Source organism: Phyllostomus hastatus, unplaced genomic scaffold, assembly GCF_019186645.2.
Source record: "Phyllostomus hastatus isolate PE091 unplaced genomic scaffold, TTU_PhHast_1.1 phas_scaffold_93, whole genome shotgun sequence".
Taxonomy (NCBI): Eukaryota; Metazoa; Chordata; class Mammalia; order Chiroptera; family Phyllostomidae; genus Phyllostomus; species Phyllostomus hastatus.
In genome coordinates, this window is record NW_025334042.1 from 20,871,038 (window position 1) to 20,892,294 (window position 21,257).

Sequence of the window (21,257 nt, forward strand, 5' to 3'; positions counted from 1 at the left end):
TCCCGCTTCAGAAGGCCCTGCCGCTGGCCCTCCAGCCACCCCCTTCTGCGGGGAGCAGGGTTGAGGGGATGTGCTCTTTCTCTTTCTAGACCACCCTCCTGGTACCTAGGACCTGGCCAAGCCTGCTTTTCAGCCCCTCTTCTCTGGGTCCCGACAACAGACATGTTGTGTGCGTGCTCCTAGGCTCAAGAGTGACCAACAGGCAGCTGTTTGTCAGAGACCTGGGTGCTCAGAACTCGGACATGCAGGCTGGAGTGTGTATACACACACACAACGCCCTTTGCAATGTGAGGTGGGGCCGAGAGAGGGCAGAGAGGGCAGGCTAGAGGCTGGGGGCCAGGGCTGGGAAATATTCTAGCACAGAACTTCAAGGACTCTTAAAAGTAAATTCAAACCTGGCCTTCCAGGTTCTCATGAAAGTATGCTTATCATTCATTATCGGCTGCTAGATCATTCATGATTACCTTGGTGTATACTTGATAAAATATATGGTACTCGGGGCTTCATTTTGTGCTTCCCCAGGCCTGCAAACGTGAGGGATAGGCCTGATGGGTGAGCTTGGAGCTGGGAAAGCACAGCTGTCATACGAGTCCTCTCTGCTGATCTGCCTCGCAGGGTCAGGGTGTTTGCCACGCTCCCCTTCGGCCTGCCTCTCCCCACTCCACCTACCTGGTGCTGATGTGGGCTAGACTCCATTACCTGAATTGGTGAGAGCAATCCATCACCTTTGATTCCACCCAAACAGAATTTCTGGTTTTTTAAATCTCACCCGAGGAGATGTTTATTGATTTTAGAGAGGGTGGGGGGAGAGAAAGAGACATCAGTGTGAGAAACATCGATCCCTTTGCCTCCTGTATGTGCCACAGCTGGGGATTGGACTCACAACCTAAGTATGTGCTCTGACCAGAAATTGAACCCAAAACCTTTTTGTGTACAGGATGATGCTCCAACCAACTAAGCCACCTGGCCAGGACCCAAACAGAATTTCTGAACTAGGCACTGTACTGGGTTCTAGATCATGCCCCACAACCCCAACTCCACCCAAGGGACCATAGATGACTAGGATACTGATGTAAGGCTTAAGGATCAGAGGAGCTTTACAGTACTGTGAAATCATGGAGCAAAAAATTAGATCAAAGCCAGCACTTACCTCTGCCCAGATCTCACAACCCTAATGCTAGCAGTCCACACTAGGCTGTGACTTAGTACCCGGGCCAGGGGCACATTGTAGGTGCTTGATAAATTTCAGATAGATGACTGAATGTATTTCTTATTCTCTCCTTCAAGGAAATAGCAAGAGCTGACTTCAGGCTACTGGGTGAAAGCAGGTAGAGAGAATTCTGCTTAGCTGTGCAGGGTTTAGACTGTGATACAGGAGTGAATGGAGCCTGGGCAGCAGCTGGTGGTGACTGGACAGAGGCAGATCCCATCAGAAGAGTCAGTGGAAGCTGACAGCGCTGGCTCAGACCAGTGTGTATGGTTTTTGGCAGTTGGCCCAGGAAGGTTTTAAAGAAAGAGAGGTGGGTTTGTGGAGAAACCATACTTTCTATTCCTAGGCTGTTCTTTTGGGTTCCTGGACCCAAATCCAACACGTGTATTTGTGTGTGTGTGTGTGTGTGTGTGTGTGTGTGTGTTCATGTTTGTAGGCTTCCCTGCACCAACAAGCAATTCTCGGACACCAGCAGGGTGTCCAAGAACTCAGCTCAGTTCTGACACTGTCTACCTGGAGGAAGCATCGGATTCCACAAATAAGCGTCTCAGTTCCTCCCTCCACTTCTGTTACCAGGTGAGAGCCCAGGTTATTTCCTGTCCTTCTGACCAACCTACTGCATATGGGAGGCTTCGACTATGTCCTCCAACTCCAGATGCCAATCACAGGTTTGGGATGTTACCTGTGTTTCTGACCAAGTGGCTCTAAGTCAGAGGTTCCCATAACCCCTCCTTGCATTTCATTAATCTGAGAGAACTGCTCACAGAACTCAGGGAAACCATTTACTCACTCGGTTGCCAGTCTCTTACAAAGGGTACTTAGGGTGTGAACGACAGCTCGATTTAGACATACATAGGGTGAGGTCCTGAACAAAGGGGCTTCTGTTCTTGAGGGCTTGGGGCCTGGCACAGTGGCCCCAGGAAGTGTTCTGGTTCCCCAACTTGGAACTGCTCCAAACTGCTTCCTTTTGGGTTTTATGGGGTTTTATTACATAGGCATGATTGATTAAGTCATTTGCCATAGGTGATTGATTTAACCTCAGCCCCTCTCTCCTCCCCAGACATCAGGAGGTGAGACTAAAATTTCCAACCCTCTTTCACTGTTGGTTCCCCTGGCAACCAGCCCCCACCCTTAGGAGCTTTCCAAAAGTCACCTTCATTAACATAAACCTAGTTGTGGTAGAAAGGGGCTTGTTATGAAAACAAGACCCATTTCACCTTTATGGCTCTGAAGGTTTTCAAGAACTGAGGACAAGAGACCAAATGCTGTAACAAAAGATGTTCCCAATGCCCTTAAGCTCAGAAATTCCAAGGGTTTGGGGAGATGCGAGTCAGGAACTATGGATGAAGACCAAGCATATATGAGAAACATATTTTGGTGGTGCAAGTGACCGAATAGATATGTTAAAAAACAAAACTTCAACTCAATGAATTTGAAGATCTAATTGGCTTTATTCCGTGATTCTCAATCGAGCAGCATCCCAATTGGCACCTGGAAGGGTGCACCCAGGGGCTGTATGAAATGGAGGGATTTTATAGGAAGATGGGTGCAAGGGAGCTACTAGGGAAAGTAAAGAGAGGATTGTTCTCAGGCCAGGACATCTTTGCTTTTCTTTTTTTTTATGATTTTATTTATTTATTTTAGAGAGGGAAGGGAGGGAGAAAGGGGGAGAGAGGGAGAGAGAGAGAGAGAGAGAGAGAGAGAGAAACATCAGCGTGCGGATGCTGGGGGCTGTGGCCTGCAACCCAGGCATGTGCCCTGACTGGGAATCGAACCTGCGATGCCTGGTTCACAGCCCATGCTCAATCCACTGAGCTATGCCAGCCAGGGCAAGACATCTTTTCTTTAGAAGAAGGAAAGCAGAAGGGTTTTTATCCTGGAGATTGTCTTGCTCCTTCTTTTTATGGGGGACAAAGAGGGCCTGTATTACAGGTTAACTTACTAGTGCTTGACCAGAAAATTCCAGACTGGTTAAGGTTAATTAAGATTGCATTTCTAGCCCTGGCTGGCGTAGCTCAGTGGATTGAGCACGGGCTGCGAACCAAAGTGTTGCAGGTTCAATTCCCAGTCAGGGTACATGCCTGGGTTGCAGGCCATGACCCCCCAGCAACCACACATTGATATTTCTCTCTCTCTCTCTCTCTCTCTCTATCTCCCTCCCTTCCCTCTCTAAAAATAAATAAACAAAATCTTTAAAAAAATAATGTATTAAAAAAAAAGATTGCATTTCTTGGAAAGTTTAAAACTGCAATTAGATCAGGTATTAAAACTAAGTGTGGTATTGTTACTGAACAGGGACCAAGCCAGAGCAGGTCAGCCTCCAGCCAGTCTGTAGTGCCTGGGTTCTTGACTGCATGCAGGCAAGACTTCACAACACAAGGCCATGTGATTTGAGAGTACTTTTATTAAAGCTAAGGACTGTGAAACAAGGAAGGTCCTAGGATAGAGGAAGCAATGGGAGAGAGACTAGGTGGGGTTGCTTTGGCTCTTTAGAAACATTTGGAAAGGAAGCGAGCCAGGATGGGGCTGCTGTCAGCCACTAGGGAGTCAGAGAAAAAGGAGTGTTGGAGACAGGGTTGGGGGTGGCGTTTAGCCTAGGATGAGCTGCCGCTGCCCATTGCTCCCCGGGTTGCAAGTCCCATGGGGATCCTTGGAGTTTAGGGGATGTGTACCTGTGGGGGAATTAGAAGGGGATGGGGAAGGTGTAGGTGTGCTCCCAGAGGTTCCTTCCTGAAGGTTTTAAAGGCTAGTAGTTTAGGGGAGGTCTTAGGGAAGGATCTCAACAGAATATTCATCAGCTTTCCCAGGTGTTCCCTTTCAGGGTTGTGGTCCCCACTGATTGGTCAGTGCCAGGGCACAAGGTCATTAGTCATTGCCTTTTGGCCTGGCATCGATCCCCCTGGTTTTGCTGCTTTTCTGGGCCTGGAGCTGAAATGCAACTGAGGCCTAGATGTTATCTCCAGGAAGGAAAGGCCAGAGGGTCTAAACCACATGGCTAGCTAAATGCCAGGGGCAGAAAGTCTACTTGGGGGCAAGGTCCGGCACCAGTTTTGCCCATCACTTGGCACCTGTGGCTTTCTGTATCTGGCTGTAAATTGCTCAGCCAGTTTATTCAGTTGTCTCAGTTTCCCCATTCCACTTGCCAAGGAATTTTCCTAGTGTCCCACTATCCTGCCTCAGTATCATGGACTTTTAGTACTAATAATGCCATTATATTTGACATACATATTTCTTGTAAACCACAGCACCACAGATGTCCAATGTGCTGTGTATAGCAGTAAAGGAGGAACTCACCTTTTCTGAGCTAGAGAGGACCTGGGCTGGTTCTGGGCTGCAGATGGGAGTTGAAGGGAATCTGATGTTGTTTGGAACTGTGTGGGTGAGAAAACGTTTGATTTCCTTTTCTCTCAACTGCAAGGTCCTTCAAAGAACACAGGCTGGGTGGGGTGTAAGAAAATGTAAAAACATAAAGCTAGATGGTCAGCCTAGCTTTACAGTAAAACAAAACAAAACAAAACAAAAAGCTGGCCTGGATAATGGTTTTCTCTTGTACTTAGAGGAAAACGCCCAGTGACTGGCCTGGGACCCCAGCAAGAGGCACTGACTGGAGTTGGGGAGTGAGAAGGGGAACCCCAGGTGCTGATCCAGGGAGCTCGAGCCCTCGGGTCTCTGAGAGAATTGATTTGTCTTAATAAGTAGGCAAGACAGGTGCTAGGGTCCCCTTTTTGTCAAACACAATAATAACTAACCCTCATTTATCACTTGCACTAGGCAGTCTTCTAAGCATTTACCATGCATTATTTCAGTTAATCCTCATGTCACTTCATAAAGTAAGAACTATTATGATACCCATTTCACAGGTAAGAAACTGAGGCATGGGGAAAAATGAGAAAGTGACTCAAGGTTGCTTTGCTTGTAAGCAGCAGCACCAAGTCTTGAACCCAGGTGAACTATCTCTGAAGTCTGTGTGCTAATCCCACCCCACACAGGGTGGCACCTGGGGATTGCCATCTGTCCCGATCTTTTTGATAGGACTTCCACATACCAGGGTAAACCCTGGTTCCATCTAAACATTCTGGTGTCAGGATTTAATCTAGGGAAAAGAACCTTTCGCAATGAGCCTTAACTTCACCCAATGGTCTAGAAAAAGGATTTTGGAACTCTGTGCCACAGGTGCTCTGGTTATTTAGTCACATTTATTACGTCTAACAGGGGTCAGGATTTTTGTTATGGGATGAATTTATAAACACAAAAGTTTGGTTTATTGATAGATGTTGCTGGATTTCCAGGGGAACACTGGTGATCTTTTATTGGAGGCAGAACCCCCCAGGGTTGCCCCTGAAATCCAGCCATGTTTCCAGCCATGGCATTTGGATTTCACTCTTAACAACACTGGGGAAGGGAGAGGAAGGGAAAAGTCCACTTCTCCCAGGCACAGAATTTCAAGAGCCTTCTCCCCTCCAGGACGTAAATCTCAAGGCTGATCGGCACTCCAACTGGGAGAAGCCAAGGTTTGGGCCCCTCACCTCAGATTATTTTAGAATTAATTAGAATTAAAGTAAAGAAAACCTTTGTGAAGTCTTTATTTTGGTTCAGAAAAATATAGGCTCAAACATTTCCAAGAAGTACATGTCTGTCTTTTTCTAAATGCTTCCCAGAGGACAGAGCTCCATGAAATTTCTAGATGTGGCACAGTCATCTCTTCCAAACATCTCATATGAGCTATTTTTCTGCATATGAAAAGACATGTATTGTCCATATTCCTTCGTGGGCACAATTTTCTGAAAATTCAATATTCTTACCTCCACAAGCTTCAAACTCATCTCTAAAGAGAGTACATAGGAAGTAAATCTTTCTTAGGTCAGAACATCCACAGCGAGAGTACCATGATGGCTAGATGCCCAGGCTTCGGTACTGGCTTGGAATTTCAGTCAGTCAGGCTTTAATGCTCAAGCTGGGTGACCATGAACTAGCCAATTAACTTTCCTAAGCCTCAATTTCCTTATCTACAAAATTAATCTAGAAATGGTGCTTTCCTTGGAGAGGTGATGTGAGGATGAAATGAGATTATATATATAAAGCACCTAGTCAAGGCTTGGCACTTATGACGGGGCCAATAAATATGAGACTGTCATTATTAGTTACTATTGGCTGTATGTCTCTGTGGTTCCTAGGAACTTGAACCAGCAGCAGGGAGGCATTGCTGTAGACAAAGCCCAGCTAAGAGAATCAGGGACCAGGAATGTAGTTTCTGGCTCATCTGCTGGTTTATGTAACATTTGTTACCTGTTCAATGATACATTTTTTGTAAGTTATGAAGCATAATGATGAAACAATCACCCATGGAACTACTACTTAACTTGAGTAAACTATTACCACTGTTATTTTTAAAGATTTTATTTATTTATTTTTAGAGAGAGGAGAAGGAAGGGAGAAAAAGAGGGTGAGAAATATCAATGTATGAGAGAAACATCAATTGGTTGACTCTTGCACACCTCCAACTGGGTGTTGCAACCCAGCTGAATGTGCCTTTACTGGGAATCGAACCAGCAACCTTTTGGTTCACAATCCAGCACTCAATCCATTGAGCCACACTAGCCAGGACCTATTACACTACTGAAGCTACTTTTGAGTTCTTTTCCTAGCCCACTCACCTGCCTTTCTTTAAAGTGACCATCTAGAACACAGGCGGCAAACACAAGGCCCGCAGGCCAAATCCGGCCCTCCACCTTGTTTCTACCCGGCAGCAGCACCAAGCCCTCCCTTAACTGTTAAGGGGTAGTTACACTTATACAGTCCTAAAGTTACATTTGGCACTTTGAAGGCAACAACAAAGCTGATGTGGCCCCCAGTGAAAATGAGTTTGACACCCCTGATCTAGCATATTTTAAAGAAATGTGTATTCCCCTAAATGACGATGGATTGCTTAATTTTGCTGGGTTTCGATCTTTAGAAAGTGACACTACACTGTATGAGGACTTCTGTACACCCCTACCTCATTTCTAGGATTGATTTATTCATGTCTTGCTGCTATAAAAAATGCTGCCATGAACATTCTCTGACAAGTCTCCTGGTATGTACTTGTATGTGCAAGACTTCTCTAGGGTATACATGTAGAGTGAAGTCATGTATAGAGACTACAACCTAGAGAGGTTGTAGTCTCCTTAATCACTCTGACTTCCCTTGGCCTGTTTCTTCATTAAAGAAATGCAAAACAAAAACTTCTGGGAGGATTAAGTGAGAATATATGTTAAAGTGCTACTAAAACCATAACACATCATATAATGTCATTTAATGTTTTTAAATAGGACAATAATACTGACCCAATCTTAACAGAGAAGTGAAAATTGGCGAGTGGGAGACTGAAGTTAACATTTACTGAATAATTAGTATTTAATAATAATTATTGGCCTCTTGGCACTTCATTTAATCCTCCCAACAATTTTAGGAGGGGTGTTATTTTCACTAATTTATGAATTAAAATACTAATTCTCAGAGAGGTAAAGTTACTTGCCTAAAATTATGTATCTAGTGATGGAACTATTGTTCAAACAAGGCATAGTTCTACCTAATAGATGTTTAAAAATACTTTGGACATAATAGTTGAATACAAAGGGTTTTGATTATGACATCTTTCAGTGTCTGAGCTCAGGACCCATTCCTTTAGCCAAAGGCATATGTTTTGAGATAACATGGGCTTAAGGGAAGAAAATATGGCTCGAAGAGATACTGACTGACACAAGAGTGAACCAAGACTTGGATGCCAGGCCTTATTAAGGAAAAAGATGGAGAAGCCTAGAGCCCTCAAAAAAAGAAGCCAATGGTTGAAACTGGGGGCATGCTGTCGACTTCATATCAACCTCTTTCCTGTAGCTCTTTCCTTTATAATTCAATGAGCACTTTTATTTTTAAAAAAGTTCTATTGGATGCAGGAACTGTTTTAGAAGATATTTAGAACAGAAGGCTGTAAAAGGCGTCTTCTCTATTCTTTGGGAGATGGCAGTTTAGTGAAAAAAGCAGATTGTAAAAAATTCAATAATGGACTACAACGATAAGCCAATCCTTTAGCAAGTAGCCTATGTATTGTAGTGAAAAATGTCAGGCTTCGAAGTTGGTACATCAATTTAGCTCTGGCCAATTTAAGACTTAGTCTCCGCTACTTATTGATAAAATGCGGGTCACAATACTTACCTTTAGAATTATAATTCTAGTTCAAGATTGTCTTGAGGATTACTGATACAGTAACAAAATTTCCCGGCATATAGATGTTGCTAAAAAAACTATGAACATTATTATTTAATCCTCAAAGGAGGAAGGTGGAGCACGCACGGTTATCTCATTTCAAATGAGGAAATTAAATTTCAATCAGATTAAGCGATTATTCCGAAGTCACCAAACTAGTAAGTGAAGACGCAAACCCAAAGCTTGATCTTCATTAAGACCACAGCCTTTTCTCTTTGTTTAAGATTTATTTATTTTTACAGAGAAGGGAAGGAAGAAAAACATGGACGTGGTAGATCTCTCTCTCCGTTGCCTCTTGCACGCCCCCAACTGGGGACTGGGCCCGCAACCCAGGCCGTGTTCCTGGCCTGCGAGTCAAATCAGCGACTTCTTGGTTCTCTGGCTAGGCACTAGGTCCACTGAGCCACACCAGCCAGGGCTAGATCATCACCTTTTAAAAACCATATTTTCACCTATTTTATGCTTTCCTGTTCGAACGCATTAGGAAGAATGCAGAAGAAAGGAAGGCCATGGAGGGAGCAGGGCTTAAGCAAAGTCCTGACCTCCAGAGTGGTGAGTTTAAGGAGTATTCCAGGAGCAAACGAATGTGGGTAGGTAGAGTCTGGGAAACGGCCCCGAGTCGCCAGGGGTGGGTGTGGGTTCCCTAAAACTAGAGCAGAAGCTCCACCCACGCCTTAAGAAGCTGACTCGGCAGCTAGCGGAAACAAATCGCAGGTATCGACGAGGAGAGACGTTTAAACCAAGACACCTGACGCACGCCACATCCCCACATCACCCAACCCATTTTCGGGGCGGGAGGCAGCGGCGTAGCTGGCCTATCAGCACTGCCGGGGCCAACGAAGTCTCTTTTCCATTGGTTGAAGTTAGGGTGACGTCATGTTTGCCGGGCCGGCCTAGGAAGAGGGCGCCATGATTGGTTGGCCTTGGGGCCGGGGGCGGTGGAGGAGCCTGACGACTCCGGGTGTCTTACCCGTGCTGGACTTTCCCCTTCCATGTGTCGAGGCCGTGGGGGGGGTGCTGCAGAAGTCAGGGAGTAGGCTGAGCAGAAACCTGGATTTGGTTCTAAGAGCCGTGGGGTTGACCGGAAGTGATCTTGGGGCTGACCGGAAGCAAGGCCTGGAGGGGAAAGGGAGTGTGGGTCCCGGGAGGGAGGGGGTTCTTAGCGGCGAGGGGCGGGGTGAAAAGGTGCGAAAGCGACCTGGGAGCGCCTAAGGCGGTGGGTCGCTGCTGTTGGTCTCATTGGGAAGCAGCGAGTGACCACCACGAGCAAAAGGGGAGGCCAGAGAGTGGTAGTGTGGAAGTCCAGGGCTACTTCTGGGCAGTCTGGAATAAGTGAAAGGGCTCTCACGCCGCTCCAGAGCTCTGAGTGGGAGGGACTTTGGAAGTCGAGGCAGCACAGAACAAGGAGCCAAGGGTGCAGGAGATTAGTGCAGGAGGGCTTAGGGGTGGCTGGTGGGTACTGCGTGGGAGATCTTGGTTTGGAGTTTCCTACAGTCCTTGCCCCCGTTGGGTAGAATCACACTGCTCACCTTTGTGCAAGAACCAGTGTCGCCTGGGGCAAGGAAGGAGCCAGGATGGCTTGGGCTCTGAAGCTGCCTCTGGCCGATGAAGTGATTGAATCCGGGCTGGTGCAGGACTTTGATGCTAGTCTGTCCGGGATCGGCCAGGAACTGGGTGCTGGTGCCTATAGCATGAGGTGAGTGAGGTCTTCCCAGACCCTGCACTTTCAGAATAACAAAGGCAGGATAGAGAGTAGGGGTGGCCGTGGGGGGTGGGGCGCAGAGTAGTGTATAGAGTTAAAGCAGCTGTCTGCGTTTAGGGAAAAGGGACTTGTTTCTTTCGTTGCTTTGAGTTGTGAGTGTTGTGAAAGAAATGGCACACGAGATTGTAGGCAGTGTCAAGTCTGCAGGGTCAGTAGAAGAAGGAAGAATGGCCCTTGATTAGCAGCCAGATAAATGTTGAGAGGCTGTTGTGCCTCGGAGAGACTTGGAGACTCGTGTTGTGTGTGTGTGTAGGTTGGACTGGACTTGTACGAAGAAGAGGCCACTTAGGGAGTTGGGGAGTTGGAAACTGGGTCTTAATGATGAATATTGGTTGAATGCTCGTTGGAAGGAAATGTGAGACCTTGGTGAAGAAGTCTGCACGTCTGTATGTTAGTGTCCTTTTAAGGCTTTGCTTAATTCTACGGGGTTTTGAAACAGCTGTGAAATGAAAAGTGTCAAAGAGAGCTTTTAGATACTCCTAGACCTTTCTATATCAAGCCAAATGTTGATGATAAATAAAAGTACCCTTTGAAAACATCACTACTCTTCCATGTAATTCATTTGCATACATCAGCTCCTTCATTCCCCCAATACGGATTGTTTCATTTATAAGATGTGCAAGAATCATGTCTGGAAATGTTGAAACATCTGCATTTTAGGGTTAGATAGAATATAATTGGGTTTCCAAATGTATTATAAGACTTAATCTAAATAAGTCAAAAGAGGCTTTATTTTTATTGTAGTTATTGAGGTGACGTTGGTTAATAAAATTATGTAGGTTTCAGGTGTACAATTCTATAATACATCATCTGTATATTGTATGTTCACCACCCCAAATCAAGTGTTTCATCACCACTTATCCCCCCTTTACCCTCTTCTACCTCCCTCACCCTCCTTTTCCTCTGGTAATCACCTTAGTGTTGTCTGTCTGTGAGATTTTTTTTCCTTAATTCCTTCACCTTTTTCACCCAGCCCCCATCCTCCTCCCTAAGACACTTTAAAACTTAACATTTTAATTGGATTTAGGGGTTTATAGGGGAAAGATGTTTTCTATGGGGAAACTGCAAAAATTTAAATCTTGTATTCTGGTACAGTATTGAGATCCTTTGAGAGTTATGTAAGGTAAATTTCCTCTCTTTATCCCTGTAAAACTAAAATGAACTTTTCTTGTTGAAGTAAAATTATGAGTTACAACTTAGTAAATACTTCACCTTCAGGAATCTTTGCTTATAGTTAGAATAATGAAGGCTATCTGTGTATACAAATTTTTGTGATTTTCAAGGAAATCTGAGTTCTGTCATGCAGTGCTCTTGAGAAATTTAACTCTAGTTTTCCATCCTTGTTTACATAAGTCTGACCATAAAAATAGAGACTAACTAGGTCTGAAAGTAAATGTCTGACCTTGCATGTTGGTATCTGGCATGATGTTTGACAATTTATGCTATTGTTCACACGAAGATTATCACAGCAAAGTTTGTTTTTTGTGAAGGTTATTAGATTTTAGGATGGAGATACTTAATCATAACTGTAGTTGTTATAAAAATAGTAAACATTGTCAACAAACATTTGTGTGTCCACTATGTACCCTCTCTGCTGTATGACCTTCTGTTGATGAGTGCTGTGTTACACCCTGTGTGGTCTTTGTAGGAATTAGTAAGATTGGCTTTTTTTACACATTTAGAATTTTTTTCCAACATCAAATCCACAAGAGTTTTCAAACATTATTTTATGTTTTCTCAAAAGCACAGTGTGCCAAATTTTTACTATTATTTTGTTTTTTCACCGTTTTCATGCATTTTGCTCTTGTCACTATTCTTTTGGCTCTTGCATACATTTAATCATTTGCATTAATTTGTGTTAATTAGATATTACTTCCCAAACTTTACTCTTCATGAGAATTATCTGGAGTACTTATTAAATGTAGTTTCCAGGGTCCCATAGTTGGTGATTATCTGGGACACAGTCCAGAAATCTGATTTTTTAAAAACAGGTTCTTAGATGATTTTGATTCAGGTAGCCCAGGAACTACATTTCAAGAAACACTGACTAGAGGAGTTTTTATAGATGGAGGTCATGGTTTTTTGCTCTTCCTGTTTCTCCTTTTAATTAGACCTTATGATTGCATTTTTACACCTTCAATTAGGGAAAATGTTCTCTTTGACAAGCATTTGTTTTGTAAAATTCTTTCCCTAATGTATTTGTTTTACCCTAGTTTGTTTACTTTAATGATTTTGTTTCAAATCTGTTGATTTCCATTTTATAAAGATTCATCTTAACTGGATTCCTCTTTTTGATTCTTGATCTGCCATCATATTCAGTAATGTTCTTTTCATAAGTAGTCCTTTAATATTATTCTTCTTACTTTTTTCCTTACATTTTAATACATGGCACAAACTTTGTGGTTAAAATAAAGGAGATTCCCTGAAAATATGCTGAGTGAAAGAAGCCAGTCACAAAAGGCCACATAACATAAGATTCCATTTCTATGAAATGTACAGAGTAGGCAGATCTCTAGAGACAGGAAGTAGATCAGTGGTTGACTAGAGCTGTGAGAGAGGAGGGAATGGGGAGTGACTGCTGATGGGTACCATTGTTTTGGGGAGGGGCGATAAAAAGGTTCTAGAGCTGTGAGGTTGCACAACTCTATGACTACCTGAAGACAATTGCGTTGTACATTCTAAATGGGTGAATTGTATGACATACGAATTGTATTTCAATAGAACAGTTATTTAAAAAGTAAAGATTAAATTTTGTTTTAAGATTTTACCTTTTTCTCATTTTTTAAGTTGAAGTGGAATTCACATTACTTGCAAGTAATCGTTTTAAAGCGAAGAGCTCAGTGGTATTTAATGTGTTCACAGTGTTGTGCAACCACCACCTCTAGTTCTGGTTTTCTACTTATCGCCCCCAAAGAAAACCCTCTGCCTGCTCAACAGTGCTTCTCACTTCCCCCTCCCCTGTCTCCCTAGTAACCGCTAATATGCATCGTGTCTCTGAATGGATCTGTTCTGGATAGTTCACATAATGGAATCATAGGATGGGTGACTTTGTGTGTCTGGCTTCTGTCACTTAGCATAAGTTTTCAGGGTTTGTCCACATTGTACCATGTATTAATGCTTCAGTACTTCATTCTCTTTTTGTGGCTGAGTCATATGTCATTGTATGTACATATCACAATTTGTCCACTCATCTCTTAATGGACATTTAGGTCATTTCTACTTTTTGACTTTTATGAATAACCGTAACATAGCGTTGTATTTATGAAGGAAATGACAACAGAATGTTTATAAATATTCATGTACAAGTTTCTGTGTAAACATTTTTTTCTTTTTACTGAGGTATAATTGATGTATAACATTGTATCAGTTTCAGGTGTACAATGTAATGATTTGGTGTATTTGTGAAACAGTCACCACAATAAGTCCAGTTACCATCCATCACCATCCATCGCTGTACATAGTTACAAGAAGTGTCAGCAACATTCAGATGTGCAACACATTGTCACTGACCATAGTCACCATGCTGCACTATACGTATCTTCATTTCTCGGGTATATATTTAGAGTTGGAATTGATGGGTCATATCAATGATTATGATTAACTTTTAATTCTTTGATTAACTTTTTTTTTGGAATTTAAAGACTTTTTTTTAGTAGTTTTAGGTTCATAGCAATAGAGGAAGATACAGAAATTTCTCGCCCTGGCTGGCATAGCTCAGTGGATTGAGCGTGGGCTGGGAACCAAAGTGTCCCAGGTTCAATTCCCAGCCAGGGTACATTCCTGGGTTGCGGGCCATAACCCCCAGCAACCGCACATTGATGTTTCTCTCTCTCCCCCCCTCCCTTCCCTCCCTAAAAATAAATAAATAAAATCTTTAAAAAAAAAAAAAAAGAAAAGAAATTTCTCACATACTTCCTGCCTCCATCCATGTAAAGCCTCCCCTACTGTCAACATCCTGCACCAGGGTGGTAACAGGACCTGCATTGATGAACCACACTGACACACCATAATCACCCAAAGTCCATAGTTTACTTTAGGGTTCGCTCTTCACTCTTGGTGTTGTACATTCTAGCGTTTTAGACAAATTTATAATGACATGTATCCATCATGTCAATACAAAGTATTTTTGCTGCTCTAATAATCTTCCATGTTCTGCCTGTTCATTTCCCCACTCCCATCCCTTACAGCTATTAACCTTTTTGTTTTTATTTGTAAATGTGTTTATTGAGTTTAGAGAGAGAGGGTGGGAGGAAGAGAGAGAGAAAAACGTTGAGAGAGGAACATTGATTGGTTACCTCCCATACACACCCTGATTGGATATTAAACCATCAATCCAGGTAATTGCCCTGATTAGGAATTGAACTCCCAGCCTTTTGGTGCACAGGACTGTGTTCCAACCAACTGAGCCACACTGGCCATGGCTGGCAACTTTTAATCTTTTTACTGTCTCCATAGTTTTGTCTTTTCCAGGGGGTCATATAATTGGAATCGTACAATATGTAGACTCTTCTTTCACTTAGTAATATGCATTTAATATTCCTCCATGTCTTTTTATGGCTCCATAGCTCATTTCTTTTTAGCAGTGAATAATATTTCATTGTCTGGAAGGATTTATTTATCCATTCACAAGGACATCTTAGTTCTTCCAAGTTTTGTCAGTTACGAGTAAAGCTGGTATAAACATCCATGTGCAGGTTTTTGTGTGAAGATAGTTTTCAGCTGCTTTGGGTAAATATCATTGAGTGTTATTGCTGGGTCATATAGTAAGAGTATGTTTAGTTTTGTAAGAAACCACCAAAATGTTCTTCAAAGTGACTGTACCATTTTGCTTCCCATCAGCAATGAGTGAGAGTTCCTTTTGCTTCACATCCTTGTCAGCATTTGCTGTTGTCAGTGTTCCAGATTTTGGCCATTCGGTGTGTAGTATATGCTTAATTTTTTTCAAGAACCGCCAAGCTATTTTTTTTAATTAAAAAAAAATTTTACTTATTTTTAAAGCAAGGGCTAAGGAGGGAGAAAGAGAGGGAGAGAGGCATGGATCGGTTGCCTCTCATATGCACCCCAACAGGGGACCCAACCCACAACCCAGGTACATGCCCTGACCGGGAATTGAACCTGGGACCTTCTGCTTTGTGGAACAACACCCAACCAACTGAGCCACATGGGTCAGTTTTTGTTGTTGTTTTAGATTAAAGCCATCCTACTGAGTCTGAACTAGTATCTCATTGTGGGGTTTTTCCCCCATTTCCTTAAAGTCCACGATGTTGAACATCATTTCATGAGCTGGTTGACCATTTGAATGACTCATGTGTCTTCTCTGGAGAAGTGTCCATTCAGTCCCTTGTCCGCTATTCTCTAAATTATATTTTATTTTTCATGCCATTACAGCTGTCCCAGTTTTTCCCTCTTTACTCCCCTCCATTCAGCGCCCCCCCCCCCACTTCCTCAGGACTTTATATCCTCATGACTCTTCTGTAACAACCAATTTGTACTTCTTAATCCCTTTACCTGTTTCACCCATTCCCCCAACCTGCCTACTCATCTGGCAATCATCAAAGCATTCTCTGTATCTATGATTTTGTTTCTATTCCACTTGTTTATTTTGTTTTTTAGATTCAATTGTTGATAGATATATATTGCCATTTTATTGTTCATATTTTTGATCTTCTTAAAGTAGACTCTTTTAACATTTCATATAATACTGGTTTGGTGGTGATGAACTCCTTCAGCTTTTTCTTGTCTGGGAGTCTCTTATCTGTCCTTCATTCTAAATGATAGCTTTTCTGGGTAGAGTAATCTTGATTCTTGGTCCTTGTTTTTCATCACTTTAAATGTTTCTTGCCAATCCCTTCTGGCCTGAAAAGTTTCTTTTGAGAAATCAGCTGACAGTCTTATGGGGTAGACTTATGGGGGAGTCTTATACTCAAGTACCCTGTGGGGTAGCTGACAGTTATACTACTGTATAGGTAACTAACTGCTTTTCTCTTGCTGCTTCTGAGGTTCTTTCTTTGTATTTAACCTTTGCCATCTTAATTATGATGTATCTTGGTGTGGGCTTCTTTGGGTTCGTCTTATTTGGGGCTCTCTGCTCTTCCTGGACTTTTACATTTATTTCCTTCACTAAGTTAGGGAAGTTTTCTGTCATTTTTTTCAAACAGGTTTTTAATTTCTTGCTGTCTCTCTTCTTCCTGCACCCCCATGATGCAAGTGTTGTTATACTTGGAGTTGCTCAGAGGCTCCTTACACTATCCTCTTTTAAAAAAAAATTATTGTTTCTTCTTACTGTTCTAATTCAGTATTGTTTTCTTCCTTATATTTAAAATTGCTGATTTGATTCTCAGCTTCATCTACTCTACTATTGATTCCCTGTAAATTATTCTTTACTTCAATTAGTGTATCCTCCATTTCTGACTGAATCTTTTTTATGCTGCTGAGGTTCTTTCTAGGTTAATTGAGCAAATTTATAACCAGTGTTTTGAACTCTACATCTAGTAAATTAGATTGCTTGTCTCTATTTTGTCTAGTTCTTTTTCTGGAGTTTTTTTCCTGTGCTTTTATTTGGGCCATATTTCTTTGTCTCTTCATTTTGGCAGCCTCCCTCGGTTTGTTTCTATGAATTAGCTAGAGCTGCTGTATCTCCCAGGCTTGCTGGAGTGGTCTAATGTAGTAGGTGTCCTGTAGGGTCCAGTGGCACAGCCTCCCATCACCCAACCTCAGTACTCACGTGAGTACTCAGTACTCACGTGAGTACTCGGTACTCAAGTACCCTGTGGGCTGTCTACAGCCTCCTCTTATAGTTGGTTCTTGATTGCTATTAGCACGTCTATAGGAGGGATTTACCCAGGCCAGTCAGCTGCAAGGGCTGGCTGTGACCACTGACTACCAACCACCAACCTCTGACCACTGTGGAGGATCTGCTGGGCAGGGGCCCACTACACAGAGCAGGACATACTTCAGCAGGGCCCTAATGCCTGCCGAGTCTGCCCCCTGAGGGTGTTGCTTGTGGAGATGGTTGGGTGGTGGTACTCTGATGTGGTCTGTAACTCTACTAGGTGTGCTGGCTCTGGAGCTCCTGGGAGGTCAGCCAAGGTCAGCCACTGCCTGTATTCTTCCTGGGGCTGCCTGGCATAAGCTACCTGCAGGTGGCTGCTACTTATGCTGGGCTTGGAGGTGCCCAGGTGAGGCCAAGCTGTGAACCAAGGCTTGCTCCTGCTAGTGCTGAGCCTGGGGCCACTTACCAAGAGAATGGGGCTTGTTAAGGTCAGATGCTGCTTGCTTGAGAGAATTTAGAGAAATCTGAAGCATAAGCCATGACAAGCTATTCATCAGGAATAACCACTGGAAACAGTTTGGGAGGGCCTGAAAGTTGGGTGGGGTGGGGTCTCAGGGAATCACCAGGGTGGGGCAAATAGCATGAGTTAGGTTGATGGATCTCAGATATGGGGCCTGCCTGCTGGCTTTATGAGAGGTGGGCTCATCAAAGGAACAGCGGTCTCTGCCAGCACCTGTTTCTGAGAGAGGGCTGCCTCCCAGCTCTCACCCTGATGCCTCCCAGCTCTCACCCTGATGCCGCCTTTCAAGCTGTTGCCCCTGTGCTTGAGCTCAGAGGGAGTGAGTCTGAGTAAGTTCACGTGTGGATCCTTTAAGAGGAGCTGCCTGGGACTCCAGAAATTTTTGTCTTCATTGGCCTTGATCCTTGCTTTTTTTAACAGCAAGAAGTTATGGAGACTTATCACCCTGGTATTGGAACCTTGGGCTGAGGGGGCCTGGTGTGGGGCTGGCACCCTTGTTCCTCAGCTGTGACATCACTTTGGTTTTTACCCACCATACGTGGGTGTGAGACCAGCCTGGTCGGCTTCTCTGCCCCTCCTACCAGTCTCCGTGTGGTTTCTTCTTTAATTCCATAGTTGCAGAACTTCTATTCAGCTCAATTTCTGGCAGTTCTGAATGATGGTGTTTCTGTAGTTTAGCTGTAATTTTGATGTGGTTGTGGGAGGAGGCAACTCCTGCATTAACCTACACCGCTGTCTACACCAGAAGCCTGCCTTGCCCAATTTTAAATTGGGTTGTTGTCTTTTTTGTTGTTGTGTTATAAGTTATTTATCTATTCTGGATACAAGATCGTCATCAGATATATGCTTTGCAAATATTTTCTCCCATTCTGTAGGTCGTCTTTTCACATTCTTGAAAAAGTTCTTTTTTTTTTCCAATTTGTATACCTTTTATTTCTTTTTCTTGCATTGTTCTAGGATTTCCAGTACAATGTTGAATAGCAGTAGTGCATCCTGGTCTTACTGCTGATCTTAGAGGGAAAGCTTTTAGTCTTTCATCATTGAAATTTGGATTTTTCATAATACCCTTTTAATGTTAAGGACATCTGCATCTAATCCTAGTTTGCTCTGTGTGTGTGTGTTTATGGTAAAATGCACATAATATAAAATTTATCATTTTAGCTGTTTGTAAGCATACAGTTCAGTAACATTACGCACATTCACGTTGTTGTGTAGTCATCACTGCCATCCATTTCCAGAGCTTCTTCGTCATCCCAAACTGCAACTCCGTACCCACTGATCACCAGTGCCCCCAGCCCCGGCAGCCACCACTCTCCTTTCTGTCTGTGTGAACTTGACTGCTCCTAGGACCTCACATAATTGGAGTCTTGTAAATTTGTCCTTTTTGGTTGCATTATTTCGCTTAGCATAATGTCATCAAAGTTTTACTGAGTTGTGTTTTTTTTTTTTCATCATAAAAGGGTGTTGAATTTTGTAGTCTTTTCTCTGTTGAGATGATTATGTGAGGTATTTCATTGATTGATTTACTTGTGCTGAACTACCCTTGCATTCCTGGGATAAATCCTACTTGGTCATAGTTTACAATCATTTTAATGTACTGTCAGATTCAGTTTGCTAATATTTTGTTGAGGACTTTTGTGTCTTTATTCATAAGAGACTTGGTCTGCAGTGTTCTTTTCTCGTGATCTCTCCACCTGGCTTTGGTTTCAGAACAACGCTGGTTTCATAGAATGTGAGGAAGTGTTCCCTCCTCTTCTCTCTTTTGGAAGAGTTTGAGTAAAATTGGTGTTAATTCTTTAAATGTTTGATACAGTTCACCAATGAAGGCATTTGGCCCTAGAATTTTTCAGTGTCAAGAGGTTTTTGGTTGCTGATCCAATTTCATTATAAATGGTCTATTGAGACTTTTTTATTCTTCTTCAGTCAGTTTTGGTACTTTGTGTGTTTGTAAAAATTTGCCTGTTTTATGTAGGTTATCTAGTTTGTTGTGTATAAATTATTTATAGTTTTCTCTTATAATCCTTTCATTACTGTAAGTTTGGTAGTAATAGCATACTTTCATTTCTGATTTTATTTTTTTGTGTCTTCTCTCTTTTTTTCCTGGACAATCTAGCTATAAGTTTGTCAGTTTTGTTGATCTTTTAGAAGAATTGACTTGGTTTTTTTGAGGAGATATTTTGAGACTATGGAAATATCCCATTTTCAGACTTCCACCAGTTTGAGCATTTACTGATTATTCTTGACCTAATCAATTATCTTTATGATGGTTGCTAAATGATGATTTTTCTAATCATATCTTCTACATTTATTAGTTGGCTTTCAAAGAGCTTTCTGTTATTTATTTATTTTTATCCCTGTAGCCTCAGATTAGTTTATGCAACAGGTTATTACCAGGAAATTAGTCTTTTATTATCACTATATATTTTGATAAAATTGTTCCAGATTTGGCCAGAGGAATCCCTTCTATCTGGCTCCATGCAGAAGCCTTTTAAAATTAAGGTCTTGTTGATGCTTATTGTCCTGAGTTAACTATTAGTAGCACACTCATTTGCTCACCAAAATGTCCCTGATTGAGTGATAAATTGTATGACAAATTATGTATGATAACAGATCATGTTACTTTCCTCCAGAAAACTCTCCAATGGTTTTGCATCTCACTTTGAGTACAAGCCTGAGTTCTGGCACTGATCCCATGGACTGCCTCTCTGACCGAGTCTGGCGGCCTCACAGCCGCATGCGCTGTGCGCACTCCCACCTCAGGGCCTTTGCAGTTGCTGTTACACTTCCTGGGGTAATAGTTGGGGGGGAAGTGGAGTAGAGGGGAGAGCAAGGAAAAGGCACTTCAGTTATTCAGCCGGAACTTTCAAAAAAGAGAAAGGAAAAGTGGGAAGTATGAGATGAGACTGTACAGGTAAGCTGAGCCAGTTTAGAAAGGACTTGGGAGCCCTGGTGAGAACTATCATGATCTCACTGAGAGGCCACTGAAGCATTGTAAACAGAGTAGTGATATTTTAGATTTACATTTTTAAAGGTTACTGTGGCTGCAGATTGGAGGATAATGATAAAAAGTTATCATTGCTAAAAAGGGTTGATGCTTAGCAAATAAACTGAGTATCTTCTGCTTTGCATGTTCTTAGAGATGTAAATTGATTCTCTATAAAAGAAAGGGAGCAGATAAGAGTTCTGCTTTGTTTGCAGCATCAGAACTAATCGAGGACGTCTTGGAAGTGTTGGCCATTTTAGAAGAGAGGGCCTTCATCAGAGTTGTGGTCTGAAGGAAGAGGAGGAGGAGAACTTTTCTAAGCCCCACACTGCGAGCATAAAGGGAGAGGAGATATCTGAAGCCTTTTACCATTTCGTAGGACTAGTGTTCTGGTACCTTTAGGATTTTCCCAGAAGTCATTATCAGTTCAAATCTTAAAAAACAGAAAACTATCTGTGTTTGTCTTTCAGTGTAGGGAGGTATCAGGGTTAGGGAGATTCTGTGGCCTTGAAACTAGGTTTGGTACTGGGGATGGAATGAGCAAAGCAGAAGAACCCCAAAGGTGGTGAGTGATACTTCTTGCCAGCAAAGAGGGAGAAAAGCTTAACTGTGAAAGAGGAAAAAGGGGTGGCAGCGGCAGCAGCAACTGGCAGACATTTGGGACCTGCATGAGGCTTTGAGGCTTACCACTATGAGGGGCTAAGTGTAGTTTCCCTTATTCACAGGAAAACAAACACAGAAACTGTTGTTCCCTCAATTAGGTCATAT

The 21,257-nt window shown here is 42.7% G+C and overlaps 1 protein-coding gene across 2 annotated transcripts in view; it reads left to right on the top strand.

Annotated features, from left to right (window-relative positions):
* The first annotated feature begins 9,388 nt into the window (after positions 1-9,388).
* The window catches only part of TFCP2 (transcription factor CP2), a 48,050-nt gene continuing 36,181 nt past the window's right edge, over positions 9,389-21,257 (top strand). For both annotated transcript variants that reach the window (XM_045829778.1, XM_045829779.1), the window contains exon 1: positions 9,389-10,148. In XM_045829778.1, coding sequence (XP_045685734.1) covers positions 10,027-10,148 — 122 coding nt within the window. In that variant the 5' untranslated portion in view covers positions 9,389-10,026. The remainder of the gene's footprint in view (positions 10,149-21,257) is intronic.